Here is an 18,812-nt window from a genome sequence, read left to right on the forward strand (position 1 = left end):
ATACATAGTTGTAAATTTGTATAAATGAGTAAAATTCAAGAGTATACTTTTTAGAACTGAAATTCAAAATGTATCTGTCTATGCCCAGAATCATAGTGTCAGAGTTGTTTATAAAACATTTATAAAAGGAATTTTTGGTTGAATTGATTACCAGGGACACATGATTTGGGAGGCATGGTGTGAACACTGTATAGAAAGAGACAGCTGGCTCTTTCTGAGGGATTCTGCTATTGAGCACATATCCATGGCCTCTGACATGATTTAGAATGGTCTCTGACATGATTTAGACGGGCAGTAAAGAAAAGGAACATAACCTTCACATAATAGAGGACTATTTATGTATATTTACTCAACAAGAAAATTATTGGTTCAGTATCAGTAGACCCTATAAACAGGAAGACATAATAAAAAAATCTATGTCACCTTGGTAATAAAAAGAATTTCCAGCCTACATCGTTCTAAACATCACGCAAGAAAAAGCAGTAGCGACAAAACGCTTCCGTTTTTAAAAACTGAAGGTTTGTAAATGATGTGTTTGTTACTCTCTCTTTCGACATTTAAGGTATTTTAGCAAGTATCACAAATAGATAGATAAAAATTAAAACAAAGATTTTGACCACTGTATGTTTATCCTTTGTTTAAACTTGTCATTTAAAGGAGTTCTTAAATAGGTCAGATAACACACGGCTGAGTAACACTATTAATATTTTTTGTCAGTTCAAGGAAAACAAACCTATTTTTTAAAGTATTAAAAATCGCAGTTTAATTTATAACTGACATATAAGTCATAAGTATCCTAAATGCTTTTAATATTTTACAAAATCATATGAGGGATGTAGAATTATTATCATTACAATAGGAAATAGAGAGGTTACATAAATTGTCCAAGAACCATCAATGGAGGAGCTGTGATTTGAATTCATGTCTAGTTGAATAGTGTCTCTGCTCCTTAATCATAATCATACTGAAGATGATAGTGAGATCTGTCCTGAAGTTATAAGTTTTACATACCTATATATCTTATCCGAAAGCCTTTTTTGTTATTGCCATGATCTGCTGACCACTGAAGAAATACTTCATGACCATTGCTTGTTATATTAAAAGCAGATAAATAATCCCCACTGAGGGAAATAAGCACTGGACTTTGAATATTTGGTCCTTTGGGAAGAAAATAAAACAATTTAGAGAAAACTAATTATATTCTCATTTATCTTTAGTATTTTATATCTTTAGAATAGTATTAAATATGGTTAAATTGCTTCACCACCAATCTACCTCATTAACAATAACTGAAAACATAAAATGTTTGTTTTAAGCATTTTAATTCTATAGCTAAATGATGTATAATTTGTAAAATAATAATAGAGCTAACTATAATTTCCATATGGTATAGGAGTAAATTTAATGTTGGTACTTCTAAAAATATCTGTAAGATAAACTCACATAAGCAGCTGTTTATACTCAAAGTTTACATGTATAATTAGAACATTTGTACTTAATTGATGAATATCCAATAAATATAACCCTTGGTTACCATCATACACCTGAAGAACATCAAATTCCTTTTCTGTCTGGAAGAATTCTACAAACATGGTGATATTATAACCCTTTTCCACTGAAATACTCCATGCACACATTTGAAGGTTTGGGTAACTGTCAGGATATCCAGGGCTCAATATGACTCCAGTAGAATCTAGCCGTAATTCATTGGCAGGACAGAGCACTGTCAAAGAAAAATGTCATTAAATAATGCTAGCCTTTTAGAGCCTCAGTGAAAACTGTATTTTAGATACCGAGTATTCTGCTTTCATGTTCAATAGCTATAAGGATGATATGTTGAATTATTTGTTAGAAGAGACAAGTTGTATTAAACTTATGATTCAAAAGCTGGAGGAATGACCTAAAAATTTAGAGTATTGATTTATTTTTTATTACATGGAAGATGCACCACTCTCTGGACATAAATAAATACATAAATAAAATATAAGCCATTTAATTCCTCCTCTTTCTTCATATTTTTCCCAACCTCTCCTAATCTTATGTTCTCCCACCTCTGCCTGTCTTATCTATGTCCTTGCTTTACCTCTTTCTTTCCTTACTTTTTAACTCACTCTCTTCTCTCTTAAACCTTCTACTCACTCAGATGTGTGGGGTCAGATAGAAAACTGTCCTCTCTCAAAGTATTCATTTCAAGTAAAATCATTTCTGATATCAGGTATATGTTTACCATGAGGATTTAACACAGTTCTGAGTCACCAGTTGCCTTTCAGCTCTACACTATCTCCAGCCCATAAATGTAGCCCAAAGCACAAACTCTTTTTATTTAATAATAATACCTCTGCTTTAATATCATATATGTATATATATTGACACACTTATAAAAACACATAAAATGTGTTATATGTTGACAAAAAAAACATAATTATGGTCTAACAGCCTGCAACATATAGCAAATTTTAGTTGTTGGCATCAATTGCATTCTGTATCAGGCCAAAATTATGAACATCTACTTAAATTTGGACTTAGAATGAAGAATATGACTAAGTTGATCAATCCCTTTTTACTCAAATTATGCTATTTTAACCTCTTACAAAATTTTTTTGAAGTTCTGTGATGTGGAAAGAGTACTGAAATTATTTAGTATGGTCCATTGTGCAGAAGTAAACCAATATGCACCAAACAGAATTTGCTTCAATATAAGGAAGAACTTTCTATTTGTCAGAATAGTATAATGGCCATAGTAAAATGTCTTACGAACATAATTGCTAACCAGTTTAAAACTTAGACTGGACTACCTTTTGGGTGTTCTTACTGAGAACATTTAGGCAACTGAACAAATGGGTGGACTAGATAATTTTGATGATTTCGTTAATTAGAAACACATCCCATGCCATTTCCTAATTCATCTACTATACCTTAGCTTTCATTTTGGAGTTAAATAGCATTGTTTCTCAAAATAATTAGAGCAGCATTTTAAGAAGAATTCCTGTTTTTCAATGTTTATTTAAATGAGTTAGGATTGAAAACTACTAAAGTAGTTGCTGGAATATAATAAATAGATGAAGAACTTATATATTCATAGTGTTCAGGGTACAAAGACAATTAAATATTTTTGAGTTATAAAGTCTCCAACAAGTATAGGAATAGAAAAGAGTAACTAACATAGTGGATTATGGCAGCATATGATTGCTCTATAAACATGTTAATAACTTGAAAAGACTTCTTGAAAACTTGAAAACTGGCCAGAACTAATACATGGCTTTTTGAAAACTGACTATATAATAGAGTTTAAAATATAGTATAGCTAAAGCTAAGAGCTATTTTCTACTTTTTTTGGATATTATTTCAGTTTCTTCTACTTCAACCTAGCATTTTCCTTCATGGATATAATTTTGAGATTAAAAATATTGAATAAATGGTATCAGGTCATTCTTTCTCCACCTAAAAAGAGAACTCTGACATTGATTTTCAAAAAATTTAAAAATACATAAAAAAGAAATAGATAAACCTGAAGATTGGAAATGATATGGAACATATGAGTCAAAGACGAAAAAAAGTAAATATGTGGCTACTACATACTGAAATGAGTGGTATGATCCAATATACTTTACTACAATACACAAATTAATCTATTCTCACATTATCTAACATATACCAAGAAGCCTGACAGCCACCAAGAATAACAGTAAATATTTGTTGATTGTAACTTTATGTTAGGCACTGTTAAACACCATTGGTACATTATCTCAGTTATCACAACATTAAAAAATGTGTATACTTTTTATCCCCGTTGTACATATGAGAAAACTGATGGCCAGAAAGTTTAAAGTGCTCAAAATCTCCTAGATGCAGTTGTAGCCAATGTTTTTAAGCCAGAAAATTAAATTTCATTTACCATAATCCCTTTACAGAAAACCATATTTGGAATTATTTTCCATATTTTAAGTGAGACACATAGAGCTACAGAGCATCTAGAGAAGAAGAGAGAACAAAAACGATACTGCTATTTTTTTAGGAAAAGTCAAAAAAAATTCTAAATGGACTAAAAACGATGTAGGTTCATTCTAGCCGATTCCAAACAAATGACTGTCTTAGCAAGCTTGTGTAATAAACTCAATTAAACAAAAATGTAAAGTCAGCTTTTTGGCTTAAATGCCTGGTGAAATAATTAATATAGAAACTCTACATAAACTCATTCTAAAGGATGATTTATTAACTTTATTAGCTAGTATTTGAAGTGTTACCAGGAGAAAATAATTCACTATGCTTTCTGTATTCTCCATAGCAGACAGAATAAGTTCAATTACTAATCTACAGGAAATTCTGATTTGGGGAATAAGACACTGAAAGTCTGAGAGACAAAAAATTGTAATATATCTAGCTTATCTGAACGTTATGTTTACTTTAATTTGTAAAAAATTTATTGAATTGGGATTCAAATATAAAAACAAGAAGCTTGCCCTCCAAGAGCTCATAATATAGTTTTATTGGGGTCAAGACAGAAATGCTGTTATGTAATTGGCTCATTGACATATCCTGTGTCTGTTCAACTTTTTTCCCATGTATAACCCCTCAAAGCTTGAGCCTCTGTCTTCTCTATTTGCATATCTAAATATCTGAACATGAAATCTACATAATCCTAAAGGTCTAGAGAGTAGCCTTACATAAAGCAAAATGCTGAATGAATGACATCTAAATGTCTGGAATATATAAGTGATAGACTTCAGAATTCTCAATCAACTTCAAGATGTTCTAGTAGCATTAAGACCATGAGAAATTCTCACATTGGCTCCAATTTATAACCCCAAACCTGCTTTCCTGCTTTTCTTTTTGCTATCATCAAAGCCTCCTGTAATCTTTTATCTTCTTGTAAGGCTTTCAATTTTATAGTATGCTTAGAACCCCATAATAATCAGAAGTTACTTTAGACTTGTTATAGCAGCTAAGATACCGCACAAGAAACAGATTTCCAGTATTCTCAGAAATGAAACCTAAAGAAGGACTTAATCCAAAAAAGCTAGAAAGAATAATAAAATACAACTCAATTATATTCAACTTAATCAACATTTATGATAATTGTGTGTTAGGCACTGTTCTGGGCCTAGGGGCTACACAAATGAACAATAAATTTTTTTTGAACATCACAGCTTAGCACATCATTCAAGGTCTATCTTTGCCTTGCTCTTGTAACACAGTGAATCCTTGAAGTCCATGCCCTGTTGTTTTTCACTTCTCTATCTTTGCATATATATCTGCCACTTAGACTACCCTCTCTCTAGCTCTGTTCTACCAGAATAAGACTCATTGTCATTTAGAATTGTGTTTCATGACTCAGGAAACAATGCTTCCATCAAGCTTTCCCTGCCCCACAGGTGGTTAAAAATTATATGAATCTATAGCTTCCTGGTCTCTTTCCCTAAACACTCTACTGCTATCCCCAGTATGACTGCCATATCCCTTTTCCATGATGCTTCCACAGCAAGGACCACTTAAAATTTATTTTTTGTTACTCTGCTTGTTTATTTGTTGTTTCCTCAGATCCTCGTTACGTAACAGGTACTCAATAAAGTTTAATGAGTCTAGTGGTTATATCAGAAGCTCTTTCTAAGTAAAAGCAATTAACATTGAAACCTTTATTTAAAGTGATTTCCCTTTCTCTCCACCTCCATTCCCATCCCTAAGAGCAAAATAATTGAAGTAAGTTGAACGGACTTCATGCTAAACCAGAAAAATTTACCCTTGAAAGAATCAAAGATGTTTAAAGTCAAATCTGATAAACAGTGGACTATTTATAAATGAAATAGCACATATGAGTTATAAAACGTATAGCATTCTTTCCAGTTAAATATTCCATATTTATATAGATTTTTCTCAGTCTTACCTATATTAACATAAAACAAATATTTAAGAAATAAATAATCATAAGAACCATTGAATACCTTGACAAACTGGAGGTGCTCCATCCATCTGCAGTCGTTCTCCTAATCTGCACGTCAGAATTGCATTACCAACTAAAGTAAATCCTGGAAGACACTGATACCTAATAATATCACCTATTAAAAAAAAGAGGCGAGGTTTCATATAAGCAACAAGGTGATGATAAAAATAAACAAATATTTCAATTGTAAGAGAATATTTTCTCCTTCAGTTATTTTCAATCAGTATAAAAATGTTATTAGGTATAAGTAGCAGTTATATTCAAAATATTGAAAAACCAGTATATAATAGTCATTGACCAATCAGGACTGAAGGCAAAAGTGAACTGCCATTCCCTCTGTACTGGTGCATGCTGGCTGGATATAAGCAATAGTCATAAGGAAATAATTTACTTGATATAGGTTAGATATTCAATAAAAATACAAGTAGTTAGAAGGCTTTCTATTTATTGCTTTTGTATTTGAATTAAAGTTACATCGGTCACTGATAGTTTCTTTGTGTGTCTCAACCAAAATCAATATTATAATAATAATAATGAATAATAAAAGTTTATTATGGCAACATTAAGATGTCTTCGTATATAGTTTTTTTTCAAACTGTGTGGCATTAATTATTTGGGTTGAATTTCCAACTCAGTTTTAAAGCAACTTTATGATTAAATTGAGTAGAATCAACTAAGCATTTTCCAAGATATGGAAATGAAATATGTCTTCTAATATGCCCTACAAACCATTCATTCTGCCAAGTCAGGCATAGGCCTGAATTCAAAGAACAAAGGTTAGAACTACAGTGTCAGAAGGCAGCAAAATAATGGTTTGGAAAAAACCATCAGAGTACAGTTAACAGCTTCACATTTTAACACGTTTTCTAATTATACATTCCAGAAAAACAAAATTAATTTTTCTTCTCTAATAATCCCTTTCCTCTTTTCACTCCTCTCCCTTCTTAAAAATTCTAAATAATCTCTATCAACACAGGGAATGAGGGTCTGAAGACAGGCTTACTATTCTTTATTTTGGCTTATTTTTAAGCAAATTGTTCTGCCAGCAGTAGGTTTTCTTTGAAAATAATTTAACAGGCTTTACCTATTTCAAATTCATCATCTTCCATCAAAATTTCAGCATTGGGCACAGGTGGTGGAGGTTGGCACACCCTTAGTTGATAGGCTATAAAAATAAACAATGTCTTTATTCCTTTTCTGAGCAGCTACATGTATTCACATATGCAAAAAAAACAAGAAAATTATCGAAAATTGTTTAAAAAATAAAAATAAATTACATAATTTATCAAGTTTCAATTACATCTTTATTTTTAAAAATATACTACAACATTACAAAATATTTTCCCATGGTAACAATGCTTACTTTTTATTCCTTATTTCTTACCCTTATTCTAGTCCTTCTTGTTATGTGGTTCAAAACACCTTGTTTTTTTCCTCCTTTGCATGATCACAATTTGGAATTATGTACTCATGTTTGCTTACTTGCTCAGTGTCTATCTTTCCCAATACTTAGCACTGAATCCCCTGCACTTAGCAAAGTGCATGGCATACATCAATAATTGCAAACAAATGCTCAGTGTTTACGTTATTCCAGACAGTATTATAAATACTTAACTCAATCCTCACAAAATAATATTTTCTTATTTAATTTATGTTACTATTTCTATAATTGCCCCCATTCTTTTTTTTTTATACTTTAAATTCTAGGGTACATGTGCACAACATGCAGATTTGTTACATATGTATACACGTACCATGTTGGTGTGCTGCACCCATCAACTCGTCATTTACATTAGGTATATCTCCTAATGCTATCCCTCCCCCCTCCCCCCACCCCACGACAGGCCCCGGTGTGTGATATTCTCCTTCCCGTGTCCAAGTGTTCTCATTGTTCAGTTCCCACCTGTGAGTGAATTGCCCCCATTCTTTAAAACAGAAAACTGTTAAAGAGAGTTAAAAATTTGCCCAAATCACGTAGCTACAATGTGACAGAGCTGAGGTTTGAACCTAGGTAGCCTGGCTCCAGAGCCTTGTCTCACCATGTTACTTTAATATAATTATGAGATATCTGTTTATCAAATGTCATGTTTCTAATTATTATATCACTTGAACAGGTCATCTCATTGGATTAGACTGGCATTTGGCATAATTGAAAGGCCACTACTACAAAGTCTCTATGAATCCAAGCTTCATGCCTACTATCCCCACATGACATCTAAAATCTACAACAAAATCATTTGCTTGATTGAAGTCTTTTTTTCCCTTAAAGTCTTCTAAAAATGTACTATGCTCATATTCATTCAGGAAACATGTTTTATACTATTATAACATCTGAGGCAAATTGTTTTATATGCCTATTTTTACTACTTAAACTTAGAAGTTCTTTATGTACTCAATGTGCCGATAAAGAGAACAAGACCCAAAAGACACAGTAGCTTATACAAGACCACACAATTAGTACAGGACATAGCCAAAAACTGAAGTGTATATCCTCTAATTTCAAAGCCCATTCAACACTGCTTCTATTGCAAAAAATTATTATGGGAGTATTGAAAAGCATCAAGTAGACCAGGTCAGGAAGACTCCTATAGTAGGAAAAGAATGAGATATATTTGAAAGAAGGAGTAAAATTTGCCCAGTTCTAAATAGTAATCCTGGGGAGAAGAGCATTTCAGGTGAAGGAGAAAACTTGAAGAAAAACTTCGGCAAAGCATAAAATCATTGATTCATCATCATCTAACAAAAAGCTATTTATAAGAGATTAATTGGCTAATAAACATTCAGGTTACTAAGGACAAAGAAAAGAAAGACTTTTCAAAATGTAGATCTACAGTGACAAAACAAACAAAAAAAAGTGTTTTAATTTTCTTCTGCAAATTGTTATCTGTCCCTTCAAACATCTTCCTTCCAGTAGTTTAACCTGTTTATAAAAGCACTTGCTGTGCATGGATGTTAATTTGCAAGTAAGACACCACTGTACAGAAGGGTTACTGCTAGAGAAGAAAGACTTGCTGAGAAAGAACCCATGGCAGAAAGTATAACCTGGATTTTTGATAAAATGTTTGGTGGATAGTAATTAGGAATTTTGAAAATTGTTTTCCTGAACTTATACTTTAAAGGGGGTACAGTGATAAAGGTAAAAGTCTCTTCAAGGAGAACTACAAACCACTGCTCAAGGAAATAAAAGAGGATACAAACAAATGGAAGAACATTCCATGCTCATGGGTAGGAAGAATCAATATCGTGAAAATGGCCATACTGCCCAAGGTAATTTATAGATTCAATGCCATCCCCATCAAGCTACCAATGACTTTCTTCACAGAATTGGAAAAAACTACTTTAAAGTTCATATGGAACCAAAAAAGAGCCCGCATCGCCAAGTCAATCCTAAGCCAAAAGAACAAGGCTGGAGGCATCACACTACCTGACTTCAAACTATACTACAAGGCTGCAGTAACCAAAACAGCATGGTACTGGTACCAAAACAGAGATATAGATCAATGGAACAGAACAGAGCCCTCAGAAATAATGCCACATATATACAACTATCTGATCTTTGACAAACCTGAGAAAAACAAGCAATGGGGAAAGGATTCCCTATTTAATAAATGGTGCTGGGAAAACTGGCTAGCCATATGTAGAAAGCTGAAACTGGATCCCTTCCTTACACCTTATACAAAAATCAATTCCAGATGGATTAAAGACTTAAACGTCAGACCTAAAACCATAAAAATCCTAGAAGAAAACCTAGGCATTACCATTCAGGACATAGGCATGGGCAAGGACTTCATGTCTAAAACACCAAAAGCAATGGCAACAGAAGCCAAAATTGACAAATGGGATCTAATTAAACTAAAAAGCTTCTGCACAGCAAAAGAAACTACCATCAGAGTGAACAGACAACCTACAAAATGGGAGAAAATTTTTGCAACCTACTCATCTGACAAAGGGCTAATATCCACAATCTACAATGAACTCAAACAAATTTACAAGAAAAAAACAACCCCATCAAAAAGTGGGCAAAGGACATGAACAGACACTTCTCAAAAGAAGACATTTATGCAGCCAAAAAACACATGAAAAAATGCTCACCATCACTGGCCATCAGGGAAATGCAAATCAAAACCACAATGAGATACCATCTCACACCAGTTAGAATGGCGATCATTAAAAAGTCAGGAAACAACAGGTGCTGGAGAGGATGTGGAGAAATAGGAACACTTTTACACTGTTGGTGGGACTGTAAACTAGTTCAACCATTGTGGAAGTCAGTGTGGCGATTCCTCAGGGATCTAGAATTAGAAATACCATTTGACCCAGCTATCCCATTACTGGGTATATACCCAAAGGACTATAAATCATGCTGCTATAAAGACACATGCACATGTATGTTTATTGCGGCATTATTCACAATAGCAAAGACTTGGAACCAACCCAAATGTCCAACAATGATAGACTGGATTAAGAAAATGTGGCACATATACACCAGGGAATACTATGTAGCCATAAAAAATGATGAGTTCATGTCCTTTGTAGGGACATGGATGAAATTGGAAATCATCATTCTCAGTAAACTATCGCAAGAACAAAAAACCAAATACCGCATATTCTCACTCATAGGTGGGAATTGAACAATGAGAACACATGGACACAGGAAGGGGAACATCACACTCTGGGGACTGTTGTGGGGTGGGGGGAGGGGGGAGGGATAGCACTGGGAGATATACCTAATGCTAGATGACGAGTTAGTGGGTGCAGCGCACCAGCATGGCACATGTATACATATGTAACTAACCTGCACATTGCGCACATGTACCCTAAAACCCAAAGTATAATAATAATAAATAAATAAATAAATAAAAGAAATGCCAAAAATGTAAGAGAAAATGGAGAAGATAGGGGGAGCCCTAAACAGAGACTTTCTGAGACTTCTGTCTGAATCTGAGAGTCTTTCTGAGACTATGCTTTAGAGAAGATTTTGTCTGATCTTACCAGATAATAGAGATCAACTCAGAAATTACAGAAATGTAGAGATGCTCATACCTGTATTATTTTACTTGTGTTTTCCTGTGAAGTTATTTTAATCTTCATGCTAATCCTAAATTGTTTGATTATTTTAAAGAAGAAACACTTTTTTATGTGGAATCCATGACTATTATCATCTGTGGAATATGCTGAAAATGACCTAGATAACTCAGTCGCAGGATTTAAAAGATCAAAAGTTGTAATTTTTTACTAAAGAAGACTATGATGCTCAGAGTTATTATGCTATTTTTCCAAGACCACATGTGTGCTGTGAGCTAATGTCTTATTCTCTGTTCTTTCCTATTACTGTCAGTTTTATAAAATGTGTCCCTAAGAGATCACTGTGAGCTCATGGAGGGTCTGAGGTGTAACATTCTTACCTCCCAACTCTACTTCAATAAGAACAACTCTATTCTTATCAATTTTATATATTTGAATTCTGAACAAACTTTCCTTTGAATAAACTTTCTACATTCTTACCTAAGTGATTCTCTTGATTCCTTTGGCTACAATTCTGACTTTGTGTCTCAATTCCCAATTCTATATTGCCAGGCTAAACATCTCTTCTGACCTCCTCATGCTTCCCTTTCCCACTCCTCGCTGTTATTTTCTAATCACAGAACCCCTTTTGTGACACATGTAAACACGACTTGTTCAAAGTGTGTTATTTCCCATTTATTTGCATGCTTGTTCATTGGGTCCCTATGTAGACTTTAAGTTACATGACAGAGGCTATTTGTTTATCTACCTTTTTCACTATCCAGGAATTAGTTCTTGTCACTATACTTATAATTCAACTAATATTTGCTAATAACTGACAGAATGTAGGTTTCCTCAGGAGGGAAGCAGTCTCTCAACAGTCTTTCCTAAGATGACTCCCAACTTTAAAATTTCCAGTGGGGATGAAATAGAAACAACTGAGTGTCAGACAATGCTAAACATTGAAATATAGGCAAGATCTGGCTAAAATGCTTTTCAGGGTTGAACTATGTAATTTTGAATAAAAAAAAAAGGAGAAAGGAGTAATGAAAAACAAACAAACAAACCTCTTTTCATCTGTTTCTCTTTTGACTTTTGAAGACCAAGCACTACAAAAGGCTTAATCACAAGCAGCTTGCAACAATTTTGTTTTCAATCTTCATCAATCTCTACTAGTATGTTCTTTAACATAACTCTATGTTTTGTCCAATGTCTCTCCAATCTTGCTGCCAATATCTCAGTCTAGATTCCTGCCATTTCATTCCTGCTGTACTGGGTTGAATAGTTTCACCTAAAATTCATGCCTTTCCTGGAACCTAAAAATCTTATTTGAAATAGGGTTGTTGCAGACGTAATTGGCTAACTTAAGGTTGTATAAAATTATGGGCGTACCCTTAATTCAATATGACTAGTGTCCCTATAAAATAAAAAGAGACACAGAGATGATCACACAGGTAAGATGGCCATGTGACGATGAAGTTTCAAACTGTAGTGATTCATCTATAAGCTAAGGAATGCCAAAGATTGTTTTTAAGCCACCAGTTTGTGGTACTTTGTTTCAGCAGCCTTAGTAAACTAATACACCTGTGTTATTAAATTGGCCTATAGTGTTTTCCTTACCTTCAGTGTCTCCCTGATACTACCTTTCTTACATACAGTGAAGTCATAGAAGAGAATCAAGGAAATATTTACCTGGAATCCACTGTGTACAAAGGACTCTGAAAAGTCCTTTACATGCCTCTTTCATTAATCACTAAAATGTCACATCAAAATATGTGTAAACATACTCATGTTACCAAAAGAGACACTAAATTTCATAGTGGTTGAATTATTTGCCCAACTCACACAGCCAGAATTTGAACCAAGTTCCAGTATAAAATTAAGACACATTGTCTCCCAGATTTATAGATAAATAAACCTCATTTCGAATATCATTTTGTTGCTGCCATTTCCCTATTTTCAATTTACAGCTTTTTTTATGGCCTACAGATTGAATTTATCATCTTAGATAAAGCAAGATCATTACCCTAATCCTCACCAATCTCTCACACAAGATGTCTGCTATATCCAGCTGAACTTTCCTGGGTCCTTTGTATTTGCCATGTTCATTTCCTATCCCACACCTTCATTTTTGGCAAGCTTGCCAGCCTAGAAATTGGCACCATAATATTTAGCATTCAGTGTTTCATTGTGTTGAATTGTTTTATGTATTGGTTCATGTTCCACGTATAGCTTATGTATTTTGTATTGTACTTGCATTTCCTACAATACCTAACACATTTAATTTAGTTGTTTATTAAATAAGTTATTATTGAGCTCCTATGATCTGCCAGATGCCAGAAACCATAATAGGTGCTGGGAATGCAAAGGTAAGCAAAGCAGACAGAAGCCTGCTCTGTATATGCTAGTAGTTGGTGAGAAAGATATTAATTAATTAGTAGAATTTAGTTGAAGCAAGGGGGGTGTGTGTGTGTGTGTGTGTGTGTGTGTGTGTGTGTGTTTTCTGGAGATGAATGATAGCCCTAGTGAGAGAGAGGAGGGATCGAAAAGAGCAAAACTCAGGGGCTAAATCAGACAGGATTGTACAAGTTATACTTAGGATTTCATTTATTTTAAGCTGAGACCAATGGGAGGCCTTTAAAGAGATTTAAGTTGGAGAGAAATGTGGTCAGATTTATCCTTTAAAAGATCACTCTGGCTGCAGTCAGAAATTTTTAAAAAGCACACACACAATTGGAAGAGAACAAAAGTGGATAGCAAGAGACTACTGGGGTCCATATTGCAGTGGGTGTTAAATAAACAATTGCGTATAAAGTCTACATAACTTCATAGTGTCCCCAAATGACTTACACATTAAATTAAAAGTCTTGATTATGACCTCCAAGGGTTTCTAACTTTGTCGGATTAACTTCATCCCCACCTATTAACCAGCTTATATTTTTAGCTATAAATAAACAAAAAACAGTTTATCTCCTCTACTTAAAATTCAAGTACCACTGATAGGCATGTGGCCTATCATTATCACTTCTTAAAAAAATGTTAAACCACATCTCTTCATTTTTAATACTAAATTTCAAAAAATCAAACCTGTCTACAACCTCTTACTGTAGTCTTTTTAATTACTGCATCAACAGAGCTCTCAAACGGTTGAGTGCTTAATATTTGATAATATAGCTAAAATTTTATGTTCTGTATAATTTTCTTTTGTCTCTCATTTTCTTGAAATCTATCTTCCTAGCTCTTTTATAACTTTGTCTGAACATGACTAAAACAGAGATGTGTTCACTGATAATGCTACCTAAAGTTGATCCTTTGCAGTTAACTTTGTTTCACAGTCTGGCAATTTTCACAATCTGTAAGAATTATGTATTTGTTTACTATCTATATTTTTATATTTGTTTATGTATTTGTTTACTATCTATTTTCTTATACTAGAATGTAAACTCCATGAAAGCAGGCATTTTTGCTTTTCTTATTAACTACTAACTCTTTAGGGCATAATCCAGTGTGCAGCACATAACAGCATTCAAAAAATATTTGCTGAATGACTGAGTGCTAGAGAAATGAAAGAATGGATGCTGAATTAGTGTATATACATATATATTATATATAAGTATATATATGAATGAGTATATACGTATGATATATAACACATTTTTATGGTATTGAGTAAGGACATAGTCTAGACTCTTTGGCTCTTTGGGTTCAAATCTTGTTTTGAACACTGAAAAATTGGCAAAACTTGGGCAAGTTATTTATCTTTCTGCTTTGCTTTCCTCATTTATAAAATAATAATGATAATAGTAATAATTTTATGCCATCCCAAAGGGCAGTTATGAGAATCAAATGGGTTTACACATGCAAGGCATTTGGAATACTGTCTGGCACATTTTAAGCTTATCTTTTAATAAGAATAAACCACTATGATATCAAATTGGGATTCTATTTCTTCAAGATATTTGATATTCACAAATAAATAACATAAATATTAATATTTTCTGCTTTTCTTAACTTTCACTTCTTATGTATAAAGGACATTTTGATTTGGCAATTATTTACAGAATTATTAATAAAATTGAGGCACGTTATCTTTGTTAGTCAAAGAAAAGGGTGTAACAATTGTGAGGTGTGATGCAGCAGCAGATGTTTTGTAATTGAAGGCAACAAAGGGGAATTAAACATTGAGCAGCTCTGCTTCTCTTTCTGAAGATGTTTCTATCAAATCAATCAACATCATAAAAAATATACATAATCCAGTTTGTATTGATAACTACATTTGTGCACAAAGCAGGCTGATCAAATATTTACTCTGTAACCAGACTAATGGTTCAAATCTCGGTCTGCTGTTGGCTATTTCCATCACCTTAGGCAAACTGCTAAGAATCTGCTTCATCTATCTCATCCGTAAAATAGACATAAAGCCAAGATTGAGTTAAAATATTATAAAGTGCTTAGCATAAGGCCTGAACATATTACCAGTTAAGAGGGAGGGTACATTCTGTTTGACAAATATTGGCATCAGCATTTCCGCTGTGATGATGTTTGTGCCCCATACTCATGTAACTTCAATCTGACGTGACCTTCCTCACAATGGGTCATTCAAAGCACCCATGTGACTTCCCAGAACGCATCTAACCATTTGTTTGTTTCTTTTCTGATTTAAATTGGATATTCTTGGCCAGGCATAGTAGCTCACGCCTGTAATCCCAGCACTATGGGATGTGAGGAGGGCAGATCACTTGAGGTCAGGAGTTTGAAACCAGCTAGCCACCTGCAGAGACAGGTGAAACCCTGCCTCTACTAAAAATACAAAAATTAGCCAGGTGTGGTGGTGCATGCCTGTAATCCCAGCTACTTGGGAAGCTGAGGCAGAAGAATCACTTGAACTCAAGAGACAGAGGTTGCAGTCAGCTGAGCTTGTGCCACTGCACTCCAGCCTGGGTGACACAGTGAGACCCTGTCTCAAAAATAAATAAATAAGTAAATAAATAAATAAATAAATAAATTGGATATCCTTGTTTTACATTGATGTACCTTATACTGTAGTATAAAATCCATGAGTTTAGCAACACACTGTATCATCCTATATAATACATAAGTGTCTGTGGTCTCAAAACTATTAGCACAGTGCTCTGGAAATCACTTAAGAAATACTAATTGATAACAAATCAAAGTAAGAAAATACCTCATTCTGTATAAAATATATGCTTTGGTTACTCAGGAAGAAAATAAACAGGTCTGGTACAAATATATTCAATATTGTATAGGTTAGGATCATAGACAAACTGGAAATAATCTTAGAAATCATTTCTCCCAGACCCTTTAAGGGGTAGTAGGAAGATGACCTAAATAAGTGAAATGAAGTGGACAAGGTCACACATTCAGTCACTGGTGGAACTGAAATGATTAAATCATACAAATTATGTCATCTAAACTTTAAATCGTATGTGCATATATTTTAGTCCATGCTTTTCATGGCTTGTTCCATTTAGAAACAGTTTGCAGCCATGACCATTAACAGAAAAGCTGCACAAAATAGATATTCACACTTTAAAAATACACATTGGAACTAAGTATGTGTTCTCGGTAGAAGAATCATTTTATCTGACATGCCCCACCAACTTTTAAACAACATTTGCTATCTAACAACTATTATCAACTACATGAGAGCATCGTATTCCACATGTCTGTATCTTCTGAGGATGGCTATTGTTTAAATAGTTCTCTGTTTTTGTCCAAATGTGCATAGATATCTGGTTCCTCGTCCAACAAATATGCTTTTTGAAATTGGTTTAAGATTTGATTCTGGCAATATTTTTTCGTTATTTTTAATTTTCTATTTTCTTTTCAATGAAACATCCAACCCAATTCCAGAAAATAATGCTGCATGTATCTACTTCTATTCAATGCGCTATTAAAGGCTTCTTCAAAAAAGACAAAACAGAACACTGGCAAATTGCCATTCCTTCTCCAAACCAAAAAAAGCACAAGCACATAACCTTTCTGCCAAGTATGGACACAGTATTCCTTACAGAGGACAGAAATAACGTTGCATATTCCCTTATAAACTCTAAGCTCTATATAAGCCCCAGTGTACTTCAGTGCTCATCCAGGTTAGTTCAAGTATGATAATCTCATGATTTGGGGGAGAACAACCGTTGATAAATTTTATGTTCTGTTATGCAGTTTGGGCAGTGTTATTTTTAAACTTATCTGAAATAAGCTTAAGCTATTTCACTTGAAAGCAGAACTAAGTGTATTGAAATTAATGCTGCCTTAGTTTTAATGAAGAGAAGAAAACAATAAATTTGTTTTCCATTTTGCAGAAAATCTGCCAATGAGTTGACATGAACATAGAAGTGTGTTCCAGCAGGGTTTAAATTACTTTACAAATATCACTTTTACACCACTAACATTTTATATTCAGTTTGTTTCTCTGCCTCTATAAGGGAGAATATTAGAAATCAAGAGTGAATGCTTATTTGGATTTAGAGATGAGAGAAAGAAAGTTTCTATCATGAGGAATGAAAATGAATCAATGATCTGGTTTGGTTCTGTGTCCCGACCAAAATCTTATCTCAAATCATAATCCCCATAAGCCCAATGAGTTGAGAGAGGGATCTAGTGGGAGGGGATTGGATCATGGGTGTGGTTTCCCCCATACTGTTCCCATGAGGGTGAGTGAGTGCTCATGAAATCTGATGATGTTTGACAGTTCCTCATTTACACACTCTCTTGTCTCTCCTGCCAACATTTAAAACATGCCTGCTTCCCCTTCTGCCATGACTGTAAGTTTCCTGAGGCCTCCCCAGTCATATGGAACTGTGCGTCAATTAAACTTCTTTCCTTTTTAAATTACCAAGTCTTGGGCAGTTCTTTATAGCAGTGTGAGAATGGACTAATACAGTCAACAAGAAGTCACTCTTGTTATTTCCCTAGAAAAGAAATAACAGAAACTATTGCGAAACAAAACTATTGGGATATCTGCTGGATTATTGTAAGAACATTTCAATATCTGTTGCATGAATTGTCTTCTCCACATGCAGACAGCTAATTTAAGGTATGCTGCCTTAGTGCTGAGCCCATTAAAATCTGAAAAATAATGTGCCAAAGCCCTCTTCTCTATATTGTTGAGTTCCCTGGCATATAGACCTGGCTCTAATTGATAGGCCATTGTCTCCTGCTAAACATAAACAATTTCCCAGCAGACAAGCTAATTCTTTGACCTTGTTGAAACAAGACAGAAATAAGACCTTTCCATAGTCATAATCAGAAAACAAGAACACTGTTCAAATTATCAAAATGACAGTCTTCCACCTCAGCCAACATTAGTGAATAGTATTTCCACACTAATTATATAGGTATATTCCATTCCCTCCACCTTCTAGAAAAAAATACTAAGATATCCAATCATAAAACTGCTCAAATTTTCTAACAGCACCCAATCCAGTAGAAAATTATGTTTCCTTGAACCCTTCTCAAAACCATCTCATACATTCAAATTCCTATATCAAGCCTCTCCTGATACACTTTTGCTGAGATCACAGAGTCCCTCATCATATGTTGTCTCACTCATTATCACGAGCTAATAAATCTAACTTTGTTTAACAGAAGTTGTATTCCTGATAGTCTTTGGCTGGAGGCAACAGAAAGTAAGATATTTAAGAAAATAAATACCATACCTTATGAACTGGGCATATACATACAGTGAAGTGTCAAAAGATAGTAATTTTGACATGACTTTTAGTCATTTGAGTAATAATTAAGTAGTCATTTAAGTCATTTAACTAATAGTAAATGGTATTTTCCTTTCCTCCTAACAGTTCTAGCAGTTTGGGTTTTAGCTCCATTGCTTCATTTTATACACACA

At 33.9% G+C, this 18,812-nt stretch overlaps 1 protein-coding gene across 4 annotated transcripts in view; it reads right to left on the reverse strand.

Moving 5' to 3' along the window:
• The window catches only part of CSMD3 (CUB and Sushi multiple domains 3), a 1,211,731-nt gene that overhangs the window by 89,808 nt on the left and 1,103,111 nt on the right, over positions 1–18,812 (reverse strand). For all 4 annotated transcript variants that reach the window (XM_054518783.2, XM_063726791.1, XM_063726792.1 and 1 more), the window contains 4 exons: positions 7,023–7,103; positions 5,940–6,053; positions 1,535–1,723; positions 1,012–1,158 (listed from right to left, as the gene is read on the reverse strand). In XM_054518783.2, coding sequence (XP_054374758.2) covers positions 1,012–1,158; positions 1,535–1,723; positions 5,940–6,053; positions 7,023–7,103 — 531 coding nt within the window. The remainder of the gene's footprint in view (positions 1–1,011; positions 1,159–1,534; positions 1,724–5,939; positions 6,054–7,022; positions 7,104–18,812) is intronic.

Source organism: Pongo abelii, chromosome 7 (genome assembly GCF_028885655.2).
Source record: "Pongo abelii isolate AG06213 chromosome 7, NHGRI_mPonAbe1-v2.0_pri, whole genome shotgun sequence".
Taxonomy (NCBI): domain Eukaryota; kingdom Metazoa; phylum Chordata; class Mammalia; order Primates; family Hominidae; genus Pongo; species Pongo abelii.